This window comes from Salvelinus alpinus, chromosome 17 (genome assembly GCF_045679555.1).
Source record: "Salvelinus alpinus chromosome 17, SLU_Salpinus.1, whole genome shotgun sequence".
In the NCBI taxonomy this organism is placed as follows: Eukaryota; Metazoa; Chordata; class Actinopteri; order Salmoniformes; family Salmonidae; genus Salvelinus; species Salvelinus alpinus.
Genome location: NC_092102.1, coordinates 24,956,732 through 24,982,637, shown reverse-complemented (window position 1 = coordinate 24,982,637; position 25,906 = coordinate 24,956,732). Strand labels below are relative to the sequence as shown.

Sequence of the window (25,906 nt, the reverse complement as noted above, 5' to 3'; positions counted from 1 at the left end):
GCAGCTGATATAATAGCCTCTTGAACAGGCTCTCATACAGTGAGCCAGCCAGTCAAACTAGCCCAGTAGCTACACACTGCCTGGTGCTCATCCTACTGGGAATCAGGGAGAGAAGAGAGAATCAATCTCTTCTCCTAGCTCTATCATCACAACTCCTCTCCTCTCCATCATGTGAAAGTGATATCCTCCTGTCCCCGATACACCAGATGAACATTGAGACAACGTCTGGCAGCCAGAGTGAACGTTAGTTCAACGCTCCTCACCATTAGTCTCCTAGCTGACATTTACACACGCTGCCATACAGTCATCACTGGAGCCAATACGCCGACTACATCATCCCCATTTCCAAATGCTATATCGTTAATTAGGATTTACATGGTCAATTACCTTAGATATCATGTGTCTTCATTAGTCTGGCTTCCCAGTGAGATAGTAAAGCCCCAGATGCAGACATGACATTAGCATCATCGCTACGTCAATAAAGGTCTGGTCACTGGGGAGCCTGTGTCCTGTCTGTCCACGTAGGACGGTCCCTGGCTAACCTTGCTGTGGCTATCCCTCCATTCATCCCTCTATCTCTCTATCCTGACCCAAGCAAGGTACCTGTGGAGGAGGAGAAGTAGTGTTCACTGCCTAGTGCACATAACCAGTCCAGGGAGGGAGAGAGACGTAGTGTTCACTGCCTAGTGCACATAACCAGTCCAGGGAGGGAGAGAGAAGTAGTGTTCACTGCCTAGTGCACATAACCAGTCCAGGGAGGGAGAGAGAAGTAGTGTTCACTGCCTAGTGCACATAACCAGTCCAGGGAGGGAGAGAGAAGTAGTGTTCACTGCCATAGCGCACATAACCAGTCCAGGGAGGGAGAGAGAAGTAGTGTTCACTGCCTAGTGCACATAACCAGTCCAGGGAGGGAGAGAGAAGTAGTGTTCACTGCCTAGTGCACATAACCAGTCCAGGGAGGGAGAGAGAAGTAGTGTCCACTGCCTAGTGCACATAACCAGTCCAGGGAGGGAGAGAGAAGTAGTGTCCACTGCCTAGTGCACATAACCAGTCCAGGGAGGGAGAGAGAAGTAGTGTTCACTGCCTAGTGCACATAACCAGTCCAGGGAGGGAGAGAGAAGTAGTGTTCACTGCCTAGTGCACATAACCAGTCCAGGGAGGGAGAGAGAAGTAGTGTTCACTGCCTAGTGCACATAACCAGTCCAGGGAGGGAGAGAGAAGTAGTGTTCACTGCCTAGTGCACATAACCAGTCCAGGGAGGGAGAGAGAAGTAGTGTTCACTGCCTAGTGCACATAACCAGTCCAGGGAGGGAGAGAGAAGTAGTGTCCACTGCCTAGTGCACATAACCAGTCCAGGGAGGGAGAGAGAAGTAGTGTCCACTGCCTAGTGCACATAACCAGTCCAGGGAGGGAGAGAGAAGTAGTGTTCACTGCCTAGTGCACATAACCAGTCCAGGGAGGGAGAGAGAAGTAGTGTTCACTGCCTAGTGCACATAACCAGTCCAGGGAGGGAGAGAGAAGTAGTGTTCACTGCCTAGTGCACATAACCAGTCCAGGGAGGGAGAGAGAAGTAGTGTTCACTGCCTAGTGCACATAACCAGTCCAGGGAGGGAGAGAGAAGTAGTGTTCACTGCCTAGTGCACATAACCAGTCCAGGGAGGGAGAGAGAAGTAGTGTTCACTGCCTAGTGCACATAACCAGTCCAGGGAGGGAGAGAGAAGGTAAGAGACTGAACCTTGCTCCATAATTTATGACTTGTTAATTGGAAGTCTCTGCATGTCTCACTGCCTCAAGATTAGCTGTGCCACTGTGAATGAACAGGGCTTAATCAAATCAAATCAGGCTCAGCCACACGCCCCTCAGCCCATCGGCACGGTAACAAGGCCAGCGCCCTATGCAGATTGGCCCATCCGTTCGGTACTGACTTGGGTAGGAGGGAGGTTTTAGAGGCCTAGCAGGTCAACAACACATATGGAATCATCCCACGCATAGCTTAGATCTCCCTCAGAGAAAATGGTATTTCCTTTTTATTTCCCTCTCGCTCTTTTGTTTTTGGCGGTGGAAATGGTTCAAAGGGCTGAGAGAGGCTATTTAGCAGGAGCTGTGAGGCCTGAGGGGTGCTTCTCAGGTTGTAAATAGAAGTAGTCTGAGAGAGCTTTCCAGGTTTTATGGAGATGTGGGTGTTCCTCTCCTGCGTGTGTTAGAAGCAGCTGCAGCAGTTCTGAAGCTGAGGAATCCTATTAAATGGCAGACAGTGACCCAGTGATCCCAGCTCTGCTGGCTGGTACTACAGAGAGGGATCACAACACTAGCAACACAGTATGAGCACATTCTACATTCCCCACAAACATTCAGATAGATACACACATGCATATGCAAACACTCAAACATGGGTGCCAACAGAGCGTGTGTGTGGATGCTTTACCCAGGCACACACACATCATCTGCCCCCCAACAACTAGACTAGCTGCATTTGAACAAGTCCAGCCGCCCGCTGCCTCCGCGCCTGCTAAGATTTACGCCTGTGATTATATATTCATATAGATGAATCAATAAGGGCCTTGCAGCCACATCAACGGGAGCACAGGGCGAATTACATCCATAGACTGCTGCTTTCCATTTCATTAGGGCACGATGCACAGTTTAACTCACAATAAATATAGCAATAAAACAAAACTGCTAGCAACGATCGGAGGCCCTCCACACACTCTCCTCTCTACTGTCTCCAGATAGAAGCAGTGCTCTGCTCCTGCCCGCCTCAGATGGCCCTGACCGTCAAGCCACCGTCAACACTACAATCACCAGCCAAACAAACAGATCAACAAACAAAACCAAATCAGGAGAAAATGACAATGATGCCGCCGCATGGAATTAGGGAGGGAGATGCCATTGATACACGGACATGGACAGAGAGGAGAGGCGGTTTGTGATGGCACAGTGGTAAGCGGTGAGACTGTGATGAGAGGGTCTCCTGGAGAGGAGGAGGGGGGTCATGGGGGAGAACGAGAGACTACAGGAGGGCCTGGTTGTGCTCTGTGGTGATGACTATGCTTCCCTACCTCCAGCCAGCTCCAGCCAGCCGTCTCTGCTCCTATATCTACAGCCCTGCATCGATCTGTGTGTGAGGACACCAGCAGCCTGCGCCCCACCGCTCAGCGCTCAGCCTCCACACAGGAAGGGGCGGTGGAAGAGTGGAAATGGGATTCCGATCATGTGAGGGATATCTTCCTTCTGAGATATGCTGATCCATCCCAGCCCCAGCCTCCACATCCCCCTCCAGCATCCTGCCCGCTATCCTGCTGCAGCCAGCAGACGGACACCAACAGCACCACTCCAAACCACCAGCAAGCTATCGCTACCTCAGGGGTCAGAACCAAGGACTATGGGACTGGGTTTCAGCCGACTTGGCAGAACAGGAGAGACTCAGTGTGTGTGTCCTGCTCCTAGACTAGTGTGCATGAGTGCCTGCATAATGGTTCAGTGTAAATCAGTGTGCATGCAGGTGTGCATTCTGGTGTGTATGAATATGTGGTTGCATTCCATGTTTCTCTATTATCCACCACATAAAATGACCTACAAATAATTGCATACGTTCAACAAAGATACTGTACAATCTACTCACCCTCGGCTTTCGATAGAGATTCTGACTAAAGCTCGAACCCAAACCCAAGGCCCTTCTTAGACTGTAGTCAGTGTTAACAGTCTGAAACCATCTGAGAGCTGTCCCACCTAACCCTGCTCTCCTCCCCTGTTCTCCTCCGCTGCTCTCCCCTCTCCTCCTCTGTTCTTCCCTTCTCCCCTGCTCTCCCCTCTCCTCCCCTGCTCCCCTGTTCTCCTCTCTCTTCCCCTGTTCTCCTCCCCTGTTCTCCTCTCTCCTCCCCTCTCCTCCCCTGTTCTCCCCTGTTCTCCTCTCTCCTCCCCTGTTCTCCTCCCCTGTTCTCCCCCCTCTCCTCCCCTGTTCCCCCCTGTTCTCCCCCCTCTCCTTCCCTGTTCTCCCCTGTTCTCCTCTCTCCTCCCCTTTCCTCCCCTGTTCTCCCCCCTCTCCTCCCCTGCTCCCCTGTTCTCCTCTCTCTTCCCCTGTTCTCCTCCCCTGTTCTCCTCTCTCCTCCCCTCTCCTCCCCTGTTCTCCCCTGTTCTCCTCTCTCCTCCCCTGTTCTCCTCCCCTGTTCTCCCCCCTCTCCTCCCCTGTTCTCCCCTGTTCTCCCCCCTCTCCTTCCCTGTTCTCCCCTGTTCTCCTCTCTCCTCCCCTTTCCTCCCCTGTTCTCCCCCCTCTCCTTCCCTGTTCTCCCCTGTTCTCCTCTCTCCTCCCCTGTTCTCCCCCCTCTCCTCCCCTCTCCTTCCCTGTTCTCCCCCCTCTCCTCCCCTCTCCTTCCCTGTTCTCCCCTCTCCTCCCCTGTTCTCCCCCTCTCCTCCCCTCTCCTTCCCTGTTCTCCTCTCTCCTCCCCTCTCCTCCCCTGTTCTCCCCCCTCTCCTTCCCTGTTCTCCCCTGTTCTCCTCTCTCCTCCCCTGTTCTCCCCCCTCTCCTCCCCTGTTCTCCCCTGTTCTCCCCCCTCTCCTTCCCTGTTCTCCCCTGTTCTCCTCTCTCCTCCCCTTTCCTCCCCTGTTCTCCCCCCTCTCCTTCCCTGTTCTCCCCTGTTCTCCTCTCTCCTCCCCTGTTCTCCCCCCTCTCCTCCCCTCTCCTTCCCTGTTCTCCTCTCTCCTCCTCTGTTCTCCCCCTTCTCCTCCCCTCTCCTTCCCTGTTCTCCCCTCTCCTCCCCTCTCCTCCCCTGTTCTCCTGAGCTCAGTGAACAGCACCAGAGAAGGCACAGCAATGGCTCACAGCACGACAGCACCGGTGATTGGCAAACCCGCTACTCCAGTCATCTCAATCCCCCACTCAGCACAGAGGAGTCAGCTATGAGACAGAGCCTTTAGATTCATCCTCATAGCCAGACGTGAGTAACATTCAGACACACACACTGACACACACACAGCGACATACACACACACACTGACACACACAGAGAATCCACCATTATCCTACCTTCTTAATGCGTCCGCTGCGTGTGCCGGTAAAGGCCACGGTGTGGCCGTGGTATTCGTAGGCCGCCACCGAGGTCATGCCATCGTCCTTGTCCACGAACAGAGGCAGACCCTCGATGGTGCTGGTTCCTCCCAGGGGCTGGTTGAAGTCCTGCCCACAGAAGTTATCATCTATCTGGAGTGGCTGCGAGAAAGAGAGAGATATTTATGTTTATTTATTTTCCCTTTTGTACTTGTACATCATTACAACACTGTATATAGACATAATATGACATTTGAAATGTCTTTATTCTTTTGGAACTTTTGTGAGTGTAATATTGTTCATTTGTATTGTTTATTTCACTTTTGTTTATTATCTATTTCACTTGCTTTGGCAATGCAGACATATGTTTCCCATGCCAATAAAGCCCCTGAAATTGAAAAATAGAAATTGAGAGAGAGAGACCACTGTGACTGACCCAAAGTTAAGGAAAGCCTTGACTATGTACAGACTCAGTGAGCATAGCCTTGCTATTGAGAATGGCCGCCGTAGGCAGACACTGCCCACAAAATGAGGTGGAAACTGAGCTGCACTTCCTAACCTCCTGCCAAATGTATGACCCTATTAGAGACACATATTTCCCTCAGATTACACAGACCCACAAAGAATTTGAAAACAAACCCAATTTAGAAAAACTCCCATATCTACTGGGTGAACTACCACAGTGTGCAATCATAGCAGCAAGATGTGTGACCTGTTGCCACAAGAAAAGGGCAACCAGTGAAGCACAAACACCATTGTAAATACAACCTATATTTATGTTTACTTATTTTCCCTTTTGTACTTGAACTATTTCAGTGAGAGATAGCAGCATACACATAACAGCAGCATACACACACTCCCACTGGGCAAAAAAGAGTGCTTGAATCAACATTGTTTCCATGTCATTTAAAAAAAAATCTATGTTATGACGTTAAATCAACGCGGAAAAAAGTGATCAAAGTAAAGGGATTTCGTCTATTTTTCACCCAACTTTTAACCTAAATCCAATGACGTGGTGCCATTTTTCTTGATTTCGCTCAACCAAATGTAAATCAAACTACATGTTGAACTGACATCTGTTCAGTGGGCTGTCACTGTGTGATAGGCGTGTGTGTAACAGGTCCCAGGAGGTATCTTTCATACGCACTGACATATGTAACCAGGATTAGTGACCTCTAACACATCCCACATCACTAATTAACTGGTGCCAGGATCCCCTCGTCTATTTGAAGACATATCGCTTCCATAGTAGACAATCAATCACAGACAACACACACACTCCGCCAGCCGCTAAGCTCTCTGGGAAGGAAGGAGTTGTGCATGTGTTATGAGCTGATGTGACCAGAATGGGGGATGGAACGAAAGAAGGCCGCTGGGTGAATCCTTAAGTCGTCTTGTGTCTAAAGACACAAAGTACCCAACATGCACATTGGTGGATGGAACAGATCTTAACACAACACAATGTAGAGACTGATGTACAAATGCAAGTGGGTTGTACAGATAGAATAAGTATACTGAGTTTGTGAGAGTCTATTAGATATACTGTAGTTCTGACCAGTACTGGTCTATTAGATATACTGTAGTTCAGACCAGTACCTGTCTATTAGGTATACTGTAGTTCATACCAGTACTATTCTATTAGGTATACTGTAGTTCAGACCAGTACTGGTCTATTAGGTATACTGTAGTTCAGACCAGTACTATTCTATTAGGTATACTGTAGTTCATACCAGTACTATTCTATTAGGTATACTGTAGTTCATACCAGTACTATTCTATTAGGTATACTGTAGTTCAGACCAGTACTGGTCTATTAGGTATACTGTAGTTCATACCAGTACTATTCTATTAGGTATACTGTAGTTCAGACCAGTACTGGTCTATTAGGTATACTGTAGTTCAGACCAGTACTATTCTAGTAGGTATACTGTAGTTCAGACCAGTACTAGTCTATTAGGTATACTGTAGTTCAGACCAGTACCTGTCTATTAGGTATACTGTAGTTCAGACCAGTACCTGTCTATTAGGTATACTGTAGTTCAGACCAGTACCTGTCTATTAGGTATACTGTAGTTCAGACCAGTACCTGTCTATTAGGTATACTGTAGTTCAGACCAGTACTGGTCTATTAGGTATACTGTAGTTCAGACCAGTACTATTCTAGTAGGTATACTGTAGTTCAGACCAGTACTATTATATTAGGTATACTGTAGTTCAGACCAGTACTGGTCTATTAGGTATACTGTAGTTCAGACCAGTACTATTCTATTAGGTATACTGTAGTTCAGACCAGTACTATTCTATTAGGTATACTGTAGTTCAGACCAGTACTATTCTATTAGGTATACTGTAGTTCAGACCAGTACTATTCTATTAGGTATACTGTAGTTCAGACCATTACTATTCTATTAGGTATACTATAGTTCAGACCAGTACTACTCTAGTAGGTATACTGTAGTTCAGACCAATACTATTCTATTAGGTATACTGTAGTTCAGACCAGTACTGGTCTATTAGGTATACTGTAGTTCAGACCAGTACTATTCTAGTAGGTATACTGTAGTTCAGACCAGTACTAGTCTATTAGGTATACTGTAGTTCAGACCAGTACTGGTCTATTAGGTATACTGTAGTTCAGACCAGTACTATTCTATTAGGTATACTGTAGTTCAGACCAGTACTGGTCTATTAGGTATACTGTAGTTCAGACCAGTACTATTCTAGTAGGTATACTGTAGTTCAGACCAGTACTAGTCTATTAGGTATACTGTAGTTCAGACCAGTACTGGTCTATTAGGTATACTCTAGTTCAGACCAGTACTATTCTATTAGGTATACTGTAGTTCAGACCAGTACTGGTCTATTAGGTATACTCTAGTTCAGACCAGTACTATTCTATTAGGTATACTGTAGTTCAGACCAGTACTATTCTATTAGGTATACTGTAGTTCAGACCAGTACTGGTCTATTAGGTATACTCTAGTTCAGACCAGTACTATTCTATTAGGTATACTGTAGTTCAGACCAGTACTATTCTATTAGGTATACTGTAGTTCAGACCAGTACTGGTCTATTAGGTATACTGTAGTTCAGACCAGTACTATTCTATTAGGTATACTGTAGTTCAGACCAGTACTATTCTATTAGGTATACTGTAGTTCAGACCAGTACTATTCTATTAGGTATACTGTAGTTCAGACCAGTACTGGTCTATTAGGTATACTCTAGTTCAGACCAGTACTATTCTATTAGGTATACTGTAGTTCAGACCAGTACTATTCTATTAGGTATACTGTAGTTCAGACCAGTACTGGTCTATTAGGTATACTCTAGTTCAGACCAGTACTATTCTATTAGGTATACTGTAGTTCAGACCAGTACTATTCTATTAGGTATACTGTAGTTCAGACCAGTACTGGTCTATTAGGTATACTGTAGTTCAGACCAGTACTATTCTATTAGGTATACTGTAGTTCAGACCAGTACTATTCTATTAGATATACTGTAGTTCAGACCAGTACTATTCTATTAGGTATACTGTAGTTCAGACCAGTACTATTCTATTAGGTATACTGTAGTTCAGACCAGTACTGGTCTATTAGGTATACTGTAGTTCAGACCAGTACTATTCTATTAGGTATACTGTAGTTCAGACCAGTACTGGTCTATTAGGTATACTGTAGTTCAGACCAGTACTATTCTATTAGGTATACTGTAGTTCAGACCAGTACTATTCTATTAGGTATACTGTAGTTCAGACCAGTACTATTCTATTAGGTATACTGTAGTTCAGACCAGTACTATTCTATTAGGTATACTGTAGTTCAGACCAGTACTGGTCTATTAGGTATACTGTAGTTCAGACCAGTACTATTCTATTAGGTATACTGTAGTTCAGACCAGTACTATTCTATTAGGTATACTGTAGTTCAGACCAGTACTGGTCTATTAGGTATACTGTAGTTCAGACCAGTACTATTCTATTAGGTATACTGTAGTTCAGACCAGTACTATTCTATTAGGTATACTGTAGTTCAGACCAGTACTGGTCTATTAGGTATACTCTAGTTCAGACCAGTACTATTCTATTAGGTATACTGTAGTTCAGACCAGTACTATTCTATTAGGTATACTGTAGTTCAGACCAGTACTGGTCTATTAGGTATACTGTAGTTCAGACCAGTACTATTCTATTAGGTATACTGTAGTTCAGACCAGTACTATTCTATTAGGTATACTGTAGTTCAGACCAGTACTATTCTATTAGGTATACTGTAGTTCAGACCAGTACTGGTCTATTAGGTATACTCTAGTTCAGACCAGTACTATTCTATTAGGTATACTGTAGTTCAGACCAGTACTATTCTATTAGGTATACTGTAGTTCAGACCAGTACTGGTCTATTAGGTATACTCTAGTTCAGACCAGTACTATTCTATTAGGTATACTGTAGTTCAGACCAGTACTATTCTATTAGGTATACTGTAGTTCAGACCAGTACTGGTCTATTAGGTATACTGTAGTTCAGACCAGTACTATTCTATTAGATATACTGTAGTTCAGACCAGTACTATTCTATTAGGTATACTGTAGTTCAGACCAGTACTATTCTATTAGGTATACTGTAGTTCAGACCAGTACTGGTCTATTAGGTATACTGTAGTTCAGACCAGTACTATTCTATTAGGTATACTGTAGTTCAGACCAGTACTGGTCTATTAGGTATACTGTAGTTCAGACCAGTACTATTCTATTAGGTATACTGTAGTTCAGACCAGTACTATTCTATTAGGTATACTGTAGTTCAGACCAGTACTATTCTATTAGGTATACTGTAGTTCAGACCAGTACTATTCTATTAGGTATACTGTAGTTCAGACCAGTACTGGTCTATTAGGTATACTGTAGTTCAGACCAGTACTATTCTATTAGGTATACTGTAGTTCAGACCAGTACTATTATATTAGGTATACTGTAGTTCAGACCAGTACTGGTCTATTAGGTATACTGTAGTTCAGACCAGTACTATTCTATTAGGTATACTGTAGTTCAGACCAGTACTATTCTATTAGGTATACTGTAGTTCAGACCAGTACTGGTCTATTAGATATACTGTAGTTCAGACCAGTACTAGTCTATTAGGTATACTGTAGTTCAGACCAGTACTATTCTATTAGGTATACTGTAGTTCAGACCAATACTATTCTATTAGGTATACTGTAGTTCAGACCAGTACTATTCTATTAGGTAAACTGTAGTTCAGACCAGTACTGGTCTATTAGATATACTGTAGTTCAGACCAGTACTAGTCTATTAGATATACTGTAGTTCAGACCAGTACTTGGGAAAACCGGTACCAAGTTAAGGGCATTACAATGGCTTTCATTGAGTCCTGATTTATCCCCCCTTCTCATCCTGGACACCAGACGGGACTCATTAGTAGAGACAAGAGCGCTGGCGAACCCCGCGTCCCCCACACTACTGCCAGCTGACGCCCCTCATATTTCACCCAGCGAGGGGTGCCAGCTCTGCCAAGTCCCAGCCAGGCCCAGCCATGTACAGCAGAGGTCTTCTGAAAGGACAATGCAGGAGACCATGTCCTTCTCTGACCCCCCACCATGGAGTTGGGTCTGGAAATAGAGCAGTGGAGGGGGGGGGGGGGTAGAACTAAACACAGGACATCTGGGTGCCAGATAATTACAGGCTGCATCCAGACTATGTGTGAATGAAATGGGTCTATATAGTGCAGTGTCCAGTAGGTTAAGGCTCCCTCCTGCCATCTGAGTACTGTAATCAGCAAGCAGCAAGGTACATACATACCACTTCCAGATGCCTGCTGCAACATCCCTACTGTGTCTAAGTCATATACAACTGGAAATTCGGATTACTAATCAGTAGCTTCAAATTAAAATCCAATCAAACTGTATTGGTCACATACACATGGTTAGCAGATGTTAATGCGAGTGTAGTGAAATGCTTGTGCTTCTAGTTCCGACAGTGCAGTAATATCTAACAAGTAATCTAACAATTCCCCAACAACAACCTAATACACACAAATCTAAAGGGGTGAATGAGAATATTTACATATAATATATGGATGAGCGATGGCCGAGTGGCATAGGCAAGGTGCAACAGATGGTATAAAATAAAGTATATACATGTGATATGAGTAATGTAGATATGTAAACATTATTAAAGTGGCATTATTTCGAGTGGCATTGTATAAAGTGACTAGTGATCCATTACAATGCCCATCTCAGCAATGTCAGCTAGATAACTTCATGGATGTGATGGAGGCATGCCCTGCCAGGCCAGGATGTCTAGGTCAAGGCTGGCCTGAGTAGAGAGAGAGAGTTAGAGAGAGAGAGAGTTAGAGAGAGAGAGCAGGAATCTGGCATGGCTGTGAGTTCCCCATGGGTGCCTACGACCTCCCCTTGCCCCCTCCCTCGGCCCCCTGCACTGGGAGTGAGATGGATCCGGGAGAGCAACCGGCCGATCCTCCTATCGCAATCAGCGGAAGCAGCGTGGCAGCAACCCAGAGCCAGAGGTTCAGACTGGCAATGAGGCATGGCAATCTGCACTCCCCTAGCTCTGCCTCTCTGGCTCCACTCTCACTCTGCTTCCCTCTACTGTTTGTTTGTTTTTCGCTTTGTCCTTCGCTCACTCAAATTACACTCCCCTGTGGATGGGAAAGGGATGAATAGAAAAATGTAGTCTGTTTGGTGATAGAGAGCGAGAGGGAGAGAGAGAGCATGGGTTTGTAAGTAAGAGCAGAGAGTTGGTAGAATGACTTTTAAATGGAAAACGATCCCACTCACTTAGAGAGTTGGTAGAATGACTTTTAAATGGAAAACGATCCCACTCACTTAGAGAGTTGGTAGAATGACTTTTAAATGGAAAACGATCCCACTCACTTAGAGAGTTGGTAGAATGACTTTTAAATGGAAAACGATCCCACTCACTCAGAGAGTTGGTAGAATGACTTTTAAATGGAAAACGATCCCACTCAATCAGAGAGTTGGTAGAATGACTTTTAAATGGAAAATGATCCCACTCACTCAGAGAGTTGGTAGAATGACTTTTAAATGGAAAATGATCCCACTCACTTAGAGAGTTGGTAGAATGACTTTTAAATGGAAAACGATCCCACTCACTCAGAGAGTTGGTAGAATGACTTTTAAATGGAAAACGATCCCACTCACTCAGAGAGTTGGTAGAATGACTTTTACATGGAAAATGATCCCACTCACTCAAAGAGTTGGTAGAATGACTTTTACATGGAAAACGATCCCACTCACTTAGAGAGTTGGTAGAATGACTTTTAAATGGAAAACGATCCCACTCACTCAGAGAGTTGGTAGAATGACTTTTACATGGAAAACGATCCCACTCACTTAGAGAGTTGGTAGAATGACTTTTACATGGAAAACGATCCCACTCACTCAGAGAGTTGGTAGAATGACTTTTAAATGGAAAACGATCCCACTCACTCAGAGAGTTGGTAGAATGACTTTTACATGGAAAACGATCCCACTCACTTAGAGAGTTGGTAGAATGACTTTTAAATGGAAAACGATCCCACTCACTCAGAGAGTTGGTAGAATGACTTTTACATGGAAAACGATCCCACTCACTCAGAGAGTTGGTAGAATGATTTTTACATGGAAAACGATCCCACTCACTCAGAGAGTTGGTAGAATGACTTTTAAATGGAAAACGATCCCACTCACTTAGAGTTGGTAGAATGACTTTTAAATGGAAAATGATCCCACTCACTCAGAGAGTTGGTAGAATGACTTTTACATGGAAAATGATCCCACTCACTCAGAGAGTTGGTAGAAGGCATGTTCTTAATAATGCAATGCCAAGACGATGGATTTGAACAAGTCAAGGAAAAAAGTCATACAACTATGAAAGTGCATTGATAAAAGACAATCCAAGACATGAAAATATAATAAAACTGTTATTGCAGCAATTATGATGGAGCTTCATAAATGTAAAGAAAGAATGTTTTTTTAACTATGCAAGTCAGTTAAGAACAAATTCTTATTTACAATGACGGCCTATCGGGGAACAGTGGGTTAACTGCCTTGTTCAGGGGCAGAACAACAGATTTGAACCTTTCGGTTACTGGCCCCACACTAACCACTAGGCTACCTGCCGCCCCTAAAAATAAATGAAGGACTGCTGTTACATATTTGATTACAGGAGGACAGTACTGTATACTGGTTCTAGCCGGTGAGAGTGTGTGGGTCATATCATGGTCTGTTCAGACAGCCTTGTCCCTTGAAGCCCGGACTGCCCAGACCTTGTACACAGCTGTAATCCACAGCCTTATCTCTACACCATCTGATTGATCCTACAGAGCAGACAGACCACCTCCTTTCTCTCTCACTCCACTCCATCTCTATCTCTCCTTCCCTCCTTCTGTATCTGCCTATCTATCCATCTGTCTACCAGTCCGCTGGAACTCTATTGGTCAATCAATAGAGACAGCACGACTTGAGAATGTCCAAGAGCTGTCCTGCACATGTCCTTAAGGGTTAATGTGTCTGCCATGAAGAAAGAGGGGCGTGATATAATGGAGGCTCCACAGACACCAGGCTTTGACAACACAAAGTGTCTTCATCCCATGTGAGCTCTACAGAGCTGGGAGAATACTGCCTGCCCTGAGACCAGACTGATGCTTCCAAGATTTACTGCAGGGGATAGGGTATATAAAGATAAATGTTGTAGATTGTGTGTGTGTGTGTGTGTGTGTGTGTGTGTGTGTGTGTGTGTGTGTGTGTGTGTGTGTGTGTGTGTGTGTGTGTGTGTGTGTGTGTGTGTGTGTTCATTCTTGCGTGCGTGTGTGTATGTGTGTGTGTGTGTGTGTGTGTGTGTGTGTGTGTGTGTGTGTGTGTGTGTGTGTGTGTGTGTGTAGTGTAGCAAAATGAGATGAAATGTTACTTCCAAAGCTGTATACACAAAATGCTTAGAGAATCAGAATACACAGACATTGGAAGCAGCACATTTCTGACCAGCTGCCAAGTTCCTGTTTTGATTTGTTGCATTGGATACAGCGTGGTAACGCTGCTTGCCCTTTGTGGCTTTCTAATTGGCTCTTAATGGCACTCAGTCAAATGTAAGCGAGGAGGGATTGTGATGCTGTTGAGCCCTGCTATTTCCAGCTAGGAGAAAGAGAGAGGCAGAGACAGTGACATTATAAACTGAGCCACAAATCACCCAGGGTTCTTCTATAGCAAACACACCCCATCCCCCACTAGCACTAATGTGTCTGTCTGTCACCACGGGCCTGTCAGTTCAGCTGCATGCAGTGTCTGTTACAGCCATGCTGGGTGGTTGGGGCGGGCGATGAAAAGTGTGTGGGTAAATGCAGCTGAATACATCACAGTGCAGTACACACTCATCCCAAATGGCTGTGGATTACAACCGCTTTCCTAACAGTGCCAAAGCTGAAGACTCATGAGAGGCAAGACATCCACACAGTACACTAAATATTCATAGACCCGTACAGTAGGACATGTTTCTGTGTGACTGCATGAAAGCATGTGGGCATGCAGGTGATAGTAGGTGTGTGAATGTGTGTGTTTACAACTGATTTGGGAGTTCTTCTCCTCCCTGTCTGGTTTGCGTGCTAACAGTGTAGTTTCGGATGGGTCCTGTGAGTCACACGACGTGTGCTCTGAGGCGTTCCTCCCAGATGCCTGTCTGATTTATCAGTCTCTCTCTCCCTATCCCTCTCCCCCCTCTCTCTCTCGCTCCCTCTCTCTCTCGCTCTCTCTCCCCCTCTCTCTCTCCCTCTTTATCTCTCTCTCTCTCTCCCCCTCTCTCTCTCCCTCTTTCTCGCTGTCTCTCTCTCTCCGCTCCACCTTTTATTACCTCCAACAATCTCCTGTCTCCCTGTCTCTCTCCCTGTGACCTTAGCCCAAAATAACACCCTGTCATTGTTCCTGTGCTCTTTAATCTCCCTCCTGCATGGAGCTCTCTCTATCATTGAGTTGTAGGGGCCAGGGGGGAGCATCGGGAGCTAATAAACAGGTGACAGGCTCCTGAGGAACTGACTGATATCAACAGAATGGCAGTAGAGGGTGGAGGAGGGGGAAAGGGGGATGAATCTGGCATGACATTCATGGAAGGATGTTTTTTCAACACAGAGACTCCAGACTTGTGGACCGGAAGATGAGGTGTCCTTCCAAACCCAACTCGATGTCCTCTATCTATCCTGGCCTCTTCCTAAACTACATCTAACAGGCCCGCACCAGTAAACGCTTATTTCTGAACACTCCAATCCCTCTCTTCCCACATACTGGCAAAGTGCCTTTGATACCTGTATCCTCTCATTAGATGGGATCTTTTAATACAGACCATGACATATCATTATCTGATACTGCCAGCAGACCAGACACAGAAAAAGCAGTGTACATGAAGCTGCCAGCAGTGTGTGTGTGTGTGTGTGTGTGTGTGTGTGTGTGTGTGTGTGTGTGTGTGTGTGTGTGTGTGTGTGTGTGTGTGTGTGTGTGTGTGTGTGTGTGTGTGTGTGTGTGTGTGTGTGTGTGTGTGTGTACTCTGTTCTGCCAGCTAGTATATTGGCGGGCAGTGTGTCAAGGCTGTAGCGCGGTGCGGCAGCGAGGCAGGGCCAGGCTGTGAGACAGATGTTTGGATCCCCTCTCTCCTGACCCCACACACCACAGCTACATTCCCCAGCCCTCCACAGCTCTTCCCAGATCCTCCCCAGCCCTCCTCTCCCCAGTACAGAGGCCTACTATGAGGCTGTGCATGACCCGCGCACAGCCTGACACACTGGGCTACACACAGACATCTGGCACTGACCACAGACCTATAGAAGTCTACACACATACACACACACAAACACACACACACACACACACACATGCTGTAGCTACACAGACAACGCACATATACACTTACAATGGATTGCAGTAATTTATTTACTGTTCTCAAACCTCATTTTCTCATGAGTGTAAAGGTGTTCATGTCATCTCACAGTAACTGTGTGTGTGTGTGTGTGTGTGTGTGTGTGTGTGTGTGTGTGTGTGTGTGTGTGTGTGTGTGTGTGTGTGTGTGTGTGTGTGTGTGTGTGTGTGTGTGTGTGTGTGTGTGTGTGTGTGTGTGTGTGTGTGTGCATGTTTTTGGTTTAAATTCGGACAAGTGGGGACAATTTGCCAGTCGCCACAAGGAAAAAGGCTATTTTAGGCTTAGGGGTTAGGTTTAGGGTTACACTTAGGGTTAGGGGTTAGGTTTAGGGTCAGGGTTAAGGTTAGGGTTAGAGGTTAGGTTTAGGAGTTAGGTTAAAGGTTAGGGTTAGGAGTTATGTTAAAGGTTAGGGTTAGGAGTTAGGTTAAAGGTTAGGGTTAGGAGTTAGATTAAAGGTTAGGGTTAGGAGTTAGGTTAAAGGTTGGGGTTAGGAGTTATGTTAAAGGTTAGGGTTAGGAGTTATGTTAAAGGTTAGAGTTAGGAGTTAGGTTAAAGGTTAGGGTTAGGAGTTATGTTAAAGGTTAGGGTTAGGAGTTAGGTTTAGGGTCAGGGTTAAGGTTAGGTTAAAGGTTAGGTTAAGGGTTAGGAGTTAGGGAAAATAGGATTTTGAATGGGAATCAATTGTTTGGTCACCACATGGATAGTAAAACAAATGTGTGTGTGTGTGTTGTTTTGATACAGTTTCTGTAAGGGCTTGGGGGTATGTTATGATGTTATGTGTCCCAGGGCCTCGGTGGAAGGCAACATGTGACTGTTCCCTACAGATTCTGCTCCTAACACACCTCACCCTAGCAACAGGCTCTCGTAAACAAAAATGAAAGGTCACGCTGCCTAAAGCTTGGTTGCCACCTTGGGTAGATGTGTTCTTTACACCAGGATGTCTAGAGAGGATGGTTAATTCACAGCAGAATGAACTGTGGCATTGTGTTCTAGCCTTGTGGGTTCCATGTTTAAGGCCTGTATTGTGATTGAATTATTGTTTCTTCTGAGTGTGTGACCTATCCAGATCCATTCCCCCTTCTTGAGTTGATCTTCTATTGGTTCTTCTATTGGTTCTTGTTTAGTAATTTCCCTTGATGCTACTGATGGTATCTGGCCAGAGGACTCCCAGAAGGCGTCTGAGGCAGTAGTTTCAGAATGTCTGTAGTTTGTTCAGTTTTTTAATAGTGGTTCTCCATGTTTCACATCCGCACAGAAGGATTCATTTTACATTTGTGTTTAAGCTCTTAAATTTTGTTTTAAGTGTAATGTTTCAGGGTGTTACATGTTGCTCTTCCTTTGACATCTTCATCCATCCTTCCATCCACAGTTAACACACTTCCTAGGTGAGTGAGCCTGGTTACCGCCTCTAGTTGGTTGTTTCCATGGTTATTGGTGTGTTGATTTTACGGTTGATCCTCATGATTTGGGTTTTCGGGGGGTTGATATTGAGTCTGAGCGTAGCTGCTGTCGTTTCCAGCGTATGGAATTGGTCCTGCATCTGCTGGTGAGTGTGGGCTAATAGTGCCAAATCATCAGAAAAGTCTTCCAGCTGTTCTGTCAGGCTCCACAGGATTCCGGTTTGATTGTTGTTGGGTGTTTGTTGCATGATTCAGGCGATGCATTGGAGGAAGAGAAAGGGTGAGAGAAAGCAGCCCTGTCGCATCCCGGTAAGGACTTCAAACTTTTCCGATGGACTTCCATCGTGGAGGACTTGACACTGCATTCCTTGGTAGGTGTGCTTGATTATATTGATGAATTTGGGTGGGATTTCATAACGTGCCATAAGTCTCCACATCATCTCTCAATCTATACAATCAAACGCCAATGAAATTGACGCAGACAGGAGAGTTCCAGTCAATGGAATAATCCTCATAAAGGGTGGCAATTTGGTCTACGCAAGGTCTTCTGTTCCTAAAACCAGCCTGGTTTCCCCTCAGTTGTTCATCCACCGCCTTCCGTAGTCTCTCTAGGAGAATGTGGTTGAACACCTAGGAGAATGTGGTTGAAAACAAACATCATGTTTTCATGTAATACAGCACAGTTAGTTGATGCTTTTAACCATGTTGGCCAAGCAAATGCTTTGGATTACAATCAGTATAATCTAAACTAAACCCGCCCAGCCAACTCTAATCCAATTACTAAAGCCCTCCCTGGACTGAGTTTGGGACCGTTACACAGCATAGCTGGGCTCTCAGTGCTGCATGGTGGCAGAGGAGGTCACACACGCAAATACACACGCATACATAGTTCTTGTAATCTCTGTTGACGTTTTCAAACAGTGCCGTGGCTTAATGAGTTCTGAAGAAGTATCAGTTTGTCTGTCTCTCTCTCCACGCTGAGGAGAGGGAGTTCATTAGACTCCATTCATCATGGCAGCAGAAAGTCCTACACATCACATAATGCCCATCACCCAGCGCCTGCCAACTCCCAACTCCCAACGCCATGATAAAAGAGGAATCAGGAGAGCCCTTTTTCACTCAGTGTGAAGGACTAGGGTGAAGCCTCTAGTAGACAAGAGGAGCCACTGCCACTGCTACTCTCCCCATACATGAGAGTAGGCTAGATGAGGCTGAGGCTATAGAGCTGGGAGCCACTGCTACTGCTACTCTCCCCATACATGAGAGTAGGCTAGATGAGGCTGAGGCTATAGAGCTGGGAGCCACTGCTACTGCTACTCTCCCCATACATGAGAGTAGGCTAGATGAGGCTGAGGCTATAGAGCTGGGAGCCACTGCTACTGCTACTCTCCCCATACATGAGAGTAGGCTAGATGAGGCTGAGGCTATAGAGCTGGGAGCCACTGCTACTGCTACTCTCCCCATACATGAGAGTAGGCTAGATGAGGCTGAGGCTATAGAGCTGGGAGCTACTGCCACTGCTACTCTCCCCATACATGAGAGTAGGCTAGATGAGGCTGAGGCTATAGAGCTGGGAGCTACTGCCACTGCTACTCTCCCCATACATGAGAGTAGGCTAGATGAGGCTGAGGCTATAGAGCTGGGAGCTACTGCCACTGCTACTCTCCCCATACATGAGAGTAGGCTAGATGAGGCTGAGGCTATAGAGCTGGGAGCCACTGCTACTGCTACTCTCCCCATACATGAGAGTAGGCTAGATGAGGCTGAGGCTATAGAGCTGGGAGCTACTGCTACTGCTACTCTCCCCATACATGAGAGTAGGCTAGATGAGGCTGAGGCTATAGAGCTGGGAGCTACTGCCACTGCTACTCTCCCCATACATGAGAGTAGGCTAGATGAGGCTGAGGCTATAGAGCTGGGAGCCACTGCTACTGCTACTCTCCCCATACATGAGAGTAGGCTAGATGAGGCTGAGGCTATAGAGCTGGGAGCCACTGCTACTGCTACTCTCCCCATACATGAGAGTAGGCTAGATGAGGCTGAGGCTATAGAGCTGGGAGCCACTGCTACTGCTACTCTCCCCATACATGAGAGTAGGCTAGATGAGGCTGAGGCTATAGAGCTGGGAGCCACTGCCACTGCTACTCTCCCCATACATGAGAGTAGGCTAGATGAGGCTGAGGCTATAGAGCTGGGAGCCACTGCTACTGCTACTCTCCCCATACATGAGAGTAGGCTAGATGAGGCTGAGGCTATAGAGCTGGGAGCCACTGCTACTGCTACTCTCCCCATACATGAGAGTAGGCTAGATGAGGCTGAGGCTATAGAGCTGGGAGCCACTGCTACTGCTACTCTCCCCATACATGAGAGTAGGCTAGATGAGGCTGAGGCTATAGAGCTGGGAGCCACTGCTACTGCTACTCTCCCCATACATGAGAGTAGGCTAGATGAGGCTGAGGCTATAGAGCTGGGAGCCACTGCCACTGCTACTCTCCCCATACATGAGAGTAGGCTAGATGAGGCTGAGGCTATAGAGCTGGGAGCTACTGCTACTGCTACTCTCCCCATACATGAGAGTAGGCTAGATGAGGCTGAGGCTATAGAGCTGGGAGCTACTGCCACTGCTACTCTCCCCATACATGAGAGTAGGCTAGATGAGGCTGAGGCTATAGAGCTGGGAGCTACTGCTACTGCTACTCTCCCCATACATGAGAGTAGGCTAGATGAGGCTGAGGCTATAGAGCTGGGAGCCACTGCTACTGCTACTCTCCCCATACATAAGAGTAGGCTAGATGAGGCTGAGGCTATAGAGCTGGGAGCTACTGCCACTGCTACTCTCCCCATACATGAGAGTAGGCTAGATGAGGCTGAGGCTATAGAGCTGGGAGCTACTGCTACTGCTACTCTCCCCATACATGAGAGTAGGCTAGATGAGGCTGAGGCTATAGAGCTGGGAGCCACTGCTACTGCTACTCTCCCCATACATGAGAGTAGGCTAGATGAGGCTGAGGCTATAGAGCTGGGAGCCACTGCTACTGCTACTCTCCCCATACATGAGAGTAGGCTAGATGAGGCTGAGGCTATAGAGCTGGGAGCTACTGCCACTGCTACTCTCCCCATACATGAGAGTAGGCTAGATGAGGCTGAGGCTATAGAGCTGGGAGCTACTGCCACTGCTACTCTCCCCATACATGAGAGTAGGCTAGATGAGGCTGAGGCTATAGAGCTGGGAGCTACTGCCACTGCTACTCTCCCCATACATGAGAGTAGGCTAGATGAGGCTGAGGCTATAGAGCTGGGAGCTACTGCCACTGCTACTCTCCCCATACATGAGAGTAGGCTAGATGAGGCTGAGGCTATAGAGCTGGGAGCTACTGCCACTGCTACTCTCCCCATACATGAGAGTAGGCTAGATGAGGCTGAGGCTATAGAGCTGGGAGCTACTGCCACTGCTACTCTCCCCATACATGAGAGTAGGCTAGATGAGGCTGAGGCTATAGAGCTGGGAGCCACTGCTACTGCTACTCTCCCCATACATGAGAGTAGGCTAGATGAGGCTGAGGCTATAGAGCTGGGAGCCACTGCTACTGCTACTCTCCCCATACATGAGAGTAGGCTAGATGAGGCTGAGGCTATAGAGCTGGGAGCTACTGCCACTGCTACTCTCCCCATACATGAGAGTAGGCTAGATGAGGCTGAGGCTATAGAGCTGGGAGCTACTGCCACTGCTACTCTCCCCATACATGAGAGTAGGCTAGATGAGGCTGAGGCTATAGAGCTGGGAGCCACTGCTACTGCTACTCTCCATGTATGAGACTAGCTCAGGCTAAGGCTTTTGAGCTGAGAGTCACATGCTAACAGAGCAGCACAGTTTGCTGCTAGAGCAGGGAGTTACTGCTACTGCCTACAACGTAGAGAGTAGCTAAGACTGAGGTTGTTTCCTAAATGGCATCCTATTCCCTATTTAGTGCACTACCTTTTAACAGGGTAATTGGAATCTGGTCAAAAGTAGTGCACTATAGGGTATAGGGTGCCATTTAGAACGCAATCTGAGACTTTATGCTAACAGAGACAGAGAGGATGTTGGTCAGTTCCCTCTAAAACCCAAATAACAAACTGTGTATTATACTGGAGAGAATAATGACTGTGAGACTGCCACAGCAGAGACTGGGGAAGGCTTGGCCAAATATTCTTTTTTTTAAAACATATACTGTTTGCATAACCATCTTGGAACAGAGTTGTTGCATTTCACATTAACATCAGCCAGGAACAACAATTTGTTTCCATAAGCAAAGCAACATACTTGAATGTTTGAGCCGTGCTAGGGTTGTGAGGCTGCCAGTGAGGATATCCAACTGACTCCAACATGTGTCCAGGAATTTACAACTGGAAACTCTGGCCTGCACATCAGGGTTTTTTCCCTTTTCTCTTGGGTAACACGGTATTTCCCAACAAAACCAGAAGTGTCATTCTAAAGCATTATAAAACACATAAATAGGACTGGATTTGATTAGAGCTTTGATCAGCATGAAAACTCTAGCCTGATGCTACCTGAGCCTGATGAGACAAATATTAAAGACATTTAATGAGACCTACATTAAAGACATGTAATGAGACCTACATTAAAGACATTTAATGAGCCCTACATTAAAGACATTTAATGAGACCTACATTAAAGACATTTAATGAGCCCTACTTTAAAGACATTTAATGAGACCTACATTAAATGCATTTTATGAGACCTACATTAAAGACATTTTATGAGACCTACATTAATGACATTTTATAAGCTCAATACCAGAAAAGCCCAAATGATTGTGCCATTATCCAAAACACATATGATATACTACACACTACAGAAAAACATAAAAGCATGTAGCTAGCTATATGCTCTCTTGGGTAAATAAATGAAACAAGCTCCAGTGGGCTAATATTTTTGAGCGTGAACTTTATTACTGTATTGTATTATACTGTATTATATGGACTGGAACTACGCACATCGTTCAAACCATGATAAAGCAGAAGAGAACATGTGATTCTGGTGCAGCACATGCAGCCTACAAAGTTACAAGTATTTGGCTAGCGAATTTGATTTTAATTTTGAAATATAATAGAGCCTATTTGTATAATTAGTAGGCTGACACATATATACCTTTCATAATATTTCCCCTGATGTTATTAGCCGACCTCCTCTTTCTCTCTCTATTGTTGCTTCATTCCTTCCTCGCTTTCAACAGTTTAATGAAATAAGTAGCTTACTCACTTCTCTTCACAAAGATTAAATGGTTATGGGTGTGAATAAATAACTGTTATAACCTCTGCCATTGAGCGTTTGCTCTTCTTTCAAACTGAGTTCTATTGGCTGCTGTATTTAACATTCAGCAAAAAAGAGCTTGATCTATTGGTATAAGAAATGCTAAAAGAAATGATGTCCAGCAAGCTGTTCTAGTCTAGCTTTTCCTGCATAGGACTCCAAGAGCTAAGAAAAAAAGTTACCATGATGAGATGGTAGGTCTACATGCATGGTGAACTGCGCTCCATACTGAGATGGTAGGTCTACATGCATGGTGAACTGCGCTCCATACTGAGATGGTAGGTCTACATGCATGGTGAACTGCTCTCCATACTGAGATGGTATGTCTACATGCATGGTGAACTGCTCTCCATACTGAGATGGTAGGTCTACATGCATGGTGAACTGCGCTCCATACTGAGATGGTAGGTCTACATGCATGGTGAACTGCTCTCCATACTGAGATGGTAGGTCTACATGCATGGTGAACTGCTCTCCATACTGAGATGGTATGTCTACATGCATGGTGAACTGCTCTCCATACTGAGATGGTAGGTCTACATGCATGGTGAACTGCTCTCCATACTGAGATGGTAGGTCTACATGCATGGTGAACTGCTCTCCATACTGAGATGGTAGGTCTACATGCATGGTGAACTGCTCTCCATACTGAGATGGTAGGTCTACATGCATGGTGAACTGCTCTCCATACTGAGATGGTAGGTCTACATGCATGGTGAACTGCTCTCCATACTGAGATGGTAGGTCTACATGCATGGTGAACTGCTCTCCATACTGAGATGGTAGGTCTACATGCATGGTGAACTGCTCTCCATACTGAGATGGTAGGTCTACATGCATGGTGAACTGCTCTCCATACTGAGATGGTAGGTCTACATGCATGGTGAACTGCTCTCCATACTGAGATGGTAGGTCTACATGCATGGTGAACTGCTCTCCATACTGAGATGGTAGGTCTACATGCATGGTGAACTGCTCTCCATACTGAGATGGTAGGTCTACATGCATGGTGAACTGCTCTCCATACTGAGATGGTAGGTCTACATGCATGGTGAACTGCTCTCCATACTGAGATGGTAGGTCTACATGCATGGTGAACTGCGCTCCATACTGAGATGGTAGGTCTACATGCATGGTGAACTGCTCTCCATACTGAGATGGTAGGTCTACATGCATGGTGAAGTGCTCTCCATACTGAGATGGTAGGTCTACATGCATGGTGAACTGCTCTCCATACTGAGATGGTAGGTCTACATGCATGGTGAACTGCTCTCCATACTGAGATGGGCTGTCTGTCCCCACCCTGAGCGTTGATTCATCAGGCAGATAGCAGAGAGAAGCCAGATTTAGACATCACATGGAATTTAACAGTTCAAATTCTCGCCATGCTGTTCATATAAATAATGTATTATAATTTACCGGTTTCAAGCAGTTATTTATCCAGGGAAAAGGGAGTGGTTTTGGATGGTAAAATTCCCGGTCAATCTTGGTAACCGGGTTCCCGCCATTCAACCCTACTGCACATGGTTGTTAAGACCTTAGCTTTTCAGATGTTTCTCTCCATCTCTAACATTTATAATCCATAATGCTCAATCAGAACTGATCAACAGATGTTTCTCTCCATCTCTGACATTTATAATCCATAATGCTCAATCAGAACTGATCAACAGATGTGATCGACAAAACAGAAATAACTTAATATAATTTCTGTGGTGATCTATTCTCCATTTTAACAATATCTCCTTGATTGCTGATCCAAAGCAAGGGCAAACAAAAATGATAAGGGATAATAATGGTCTATATCCACCACTTGAAAACAACAACATGATGTGTTCCAGATGTGGGGAGAGATGGGCTCAGTCTTCACTGTCCCTAGGAGATGGATGCCACAGCCTACAAGTCTACACAAAATGGGTTTTGAATTTCATTTGAGGCTGCCGCAAGCTCTTCAGAATGCCCCAGCCACTCAAGACAAAATAACATTAAAGTGGATGACAGCAGTTTAAAGCCAAAGCATCACCACTGGCTTCGTTTTGTGGGAAGCAGGAAGAATTGGGAGAGAGGCTGAGATTGTGATGCTAGTGGACTGTATATTCCCAGCCGTGTCCCAGGGAATAGTCCTCTCGGAGCGGCCCATTGCCTGGCACCGACTCTCTTTGCTGCTGCTTTATATGAAATAGACTAATGTTTTCTGGATCCATCTCATCGCACAGCGCCACAGGAAACAACAAATACAGCTGTACTCACCATCACAGCTGGTAAATAGCTCCATAGCTCTAAGTGATAACAGCCACCCCACCCACCCACACTCCCTATACACTCCACACACACACACATCAATAAATAATTACACACAATTAGATTGGGTGCACTTAAAGCCTTGGCTCGTTAGGAGATTTGCAACCTACACACACTTTGCAGGCGGTGAAAGGTTGAGAGTGGAAGGTCATTTTCACTAAGACCCAGTTAACTAGCTGAGTTATTGATTTGAAATTACATCTCTTGTGCGGGATAGATTGTGCACGGTTTCATCTCAGTGCACACATGTCTAGCACTGCCAGCCATGCTGCCAGTCAAGCAGGCTTCATTTGAATAACATTTGTCCTGATGAGAGGATCTTTACCCAGCCGCGATCTGCCCAGTGATGAGAGCCTACCAGATGAGCTAAATTCCTTCTATGCTCACGTTGAGGCAAGCAACACTGAACCATGCATGAGAGCACCAGCTGTTATGGACGACTATGTGATCCCGCTCTCCGTAGCCGATGTGAGTAAGACCATTAAACAGGTTAACATTCACAATTAACGATTATCAGGACGCGTACTCAGAACATGTGCTGACCAGCTGGCAAGTGTCTTCATTGACATGTTCAACCTCTCCTTGACCCAGTCTGTAATACCTACATGTTTCAAGCCAACCACCATAGTCTCTGTGCAGAAGAATGTAACCTGTCTAAATGACTATCGCACTGTAGCACTCACATCTGTTGCCATGAAATGCTTTAAAAGCCTGGTCATGGCTCACATCAACACCATCATCCCAGACACCCTGGATCCACTCCAATTCATATACTGCCCCAACAGATGACGCGATATCTATTGCACTCCACACTGCCCTGTCCCATCTGGACAAGAGGAACACCTACGTGAGAAGGCTGTTCATTGACTATAGCTCAGCGTTCAACACCATAGTGCCCTCCAAGCTCATCAC

The 25,906-nt window shown here is 45.7% G+C and overlaps 1 protein-coding gene across 2 annotated transcripts in view; it reads right to left on the bottom strand.

Moving 5' to 3' along the window:
* LOC139542580 (plexin-A1-like) overlaps positions 1-25,906 on the bottom strand; it is a 326,765-nt gene that overhangs the window by 242,539 nt on the left and 58,320 nt on the right. For both annotated transcript variants that reach the window (XM_071348188.1, XM_071348189.1), the window contains exon 3: positions 5,024-5,206. In XM_071348188.1, the coding sequence (XP_071204289.1) occupies positions 5,024-5,206 (183 nt within the window). The remainder of the gene's footprint in view (positions 1-5,023; positions 5,207-25,906) is intronic.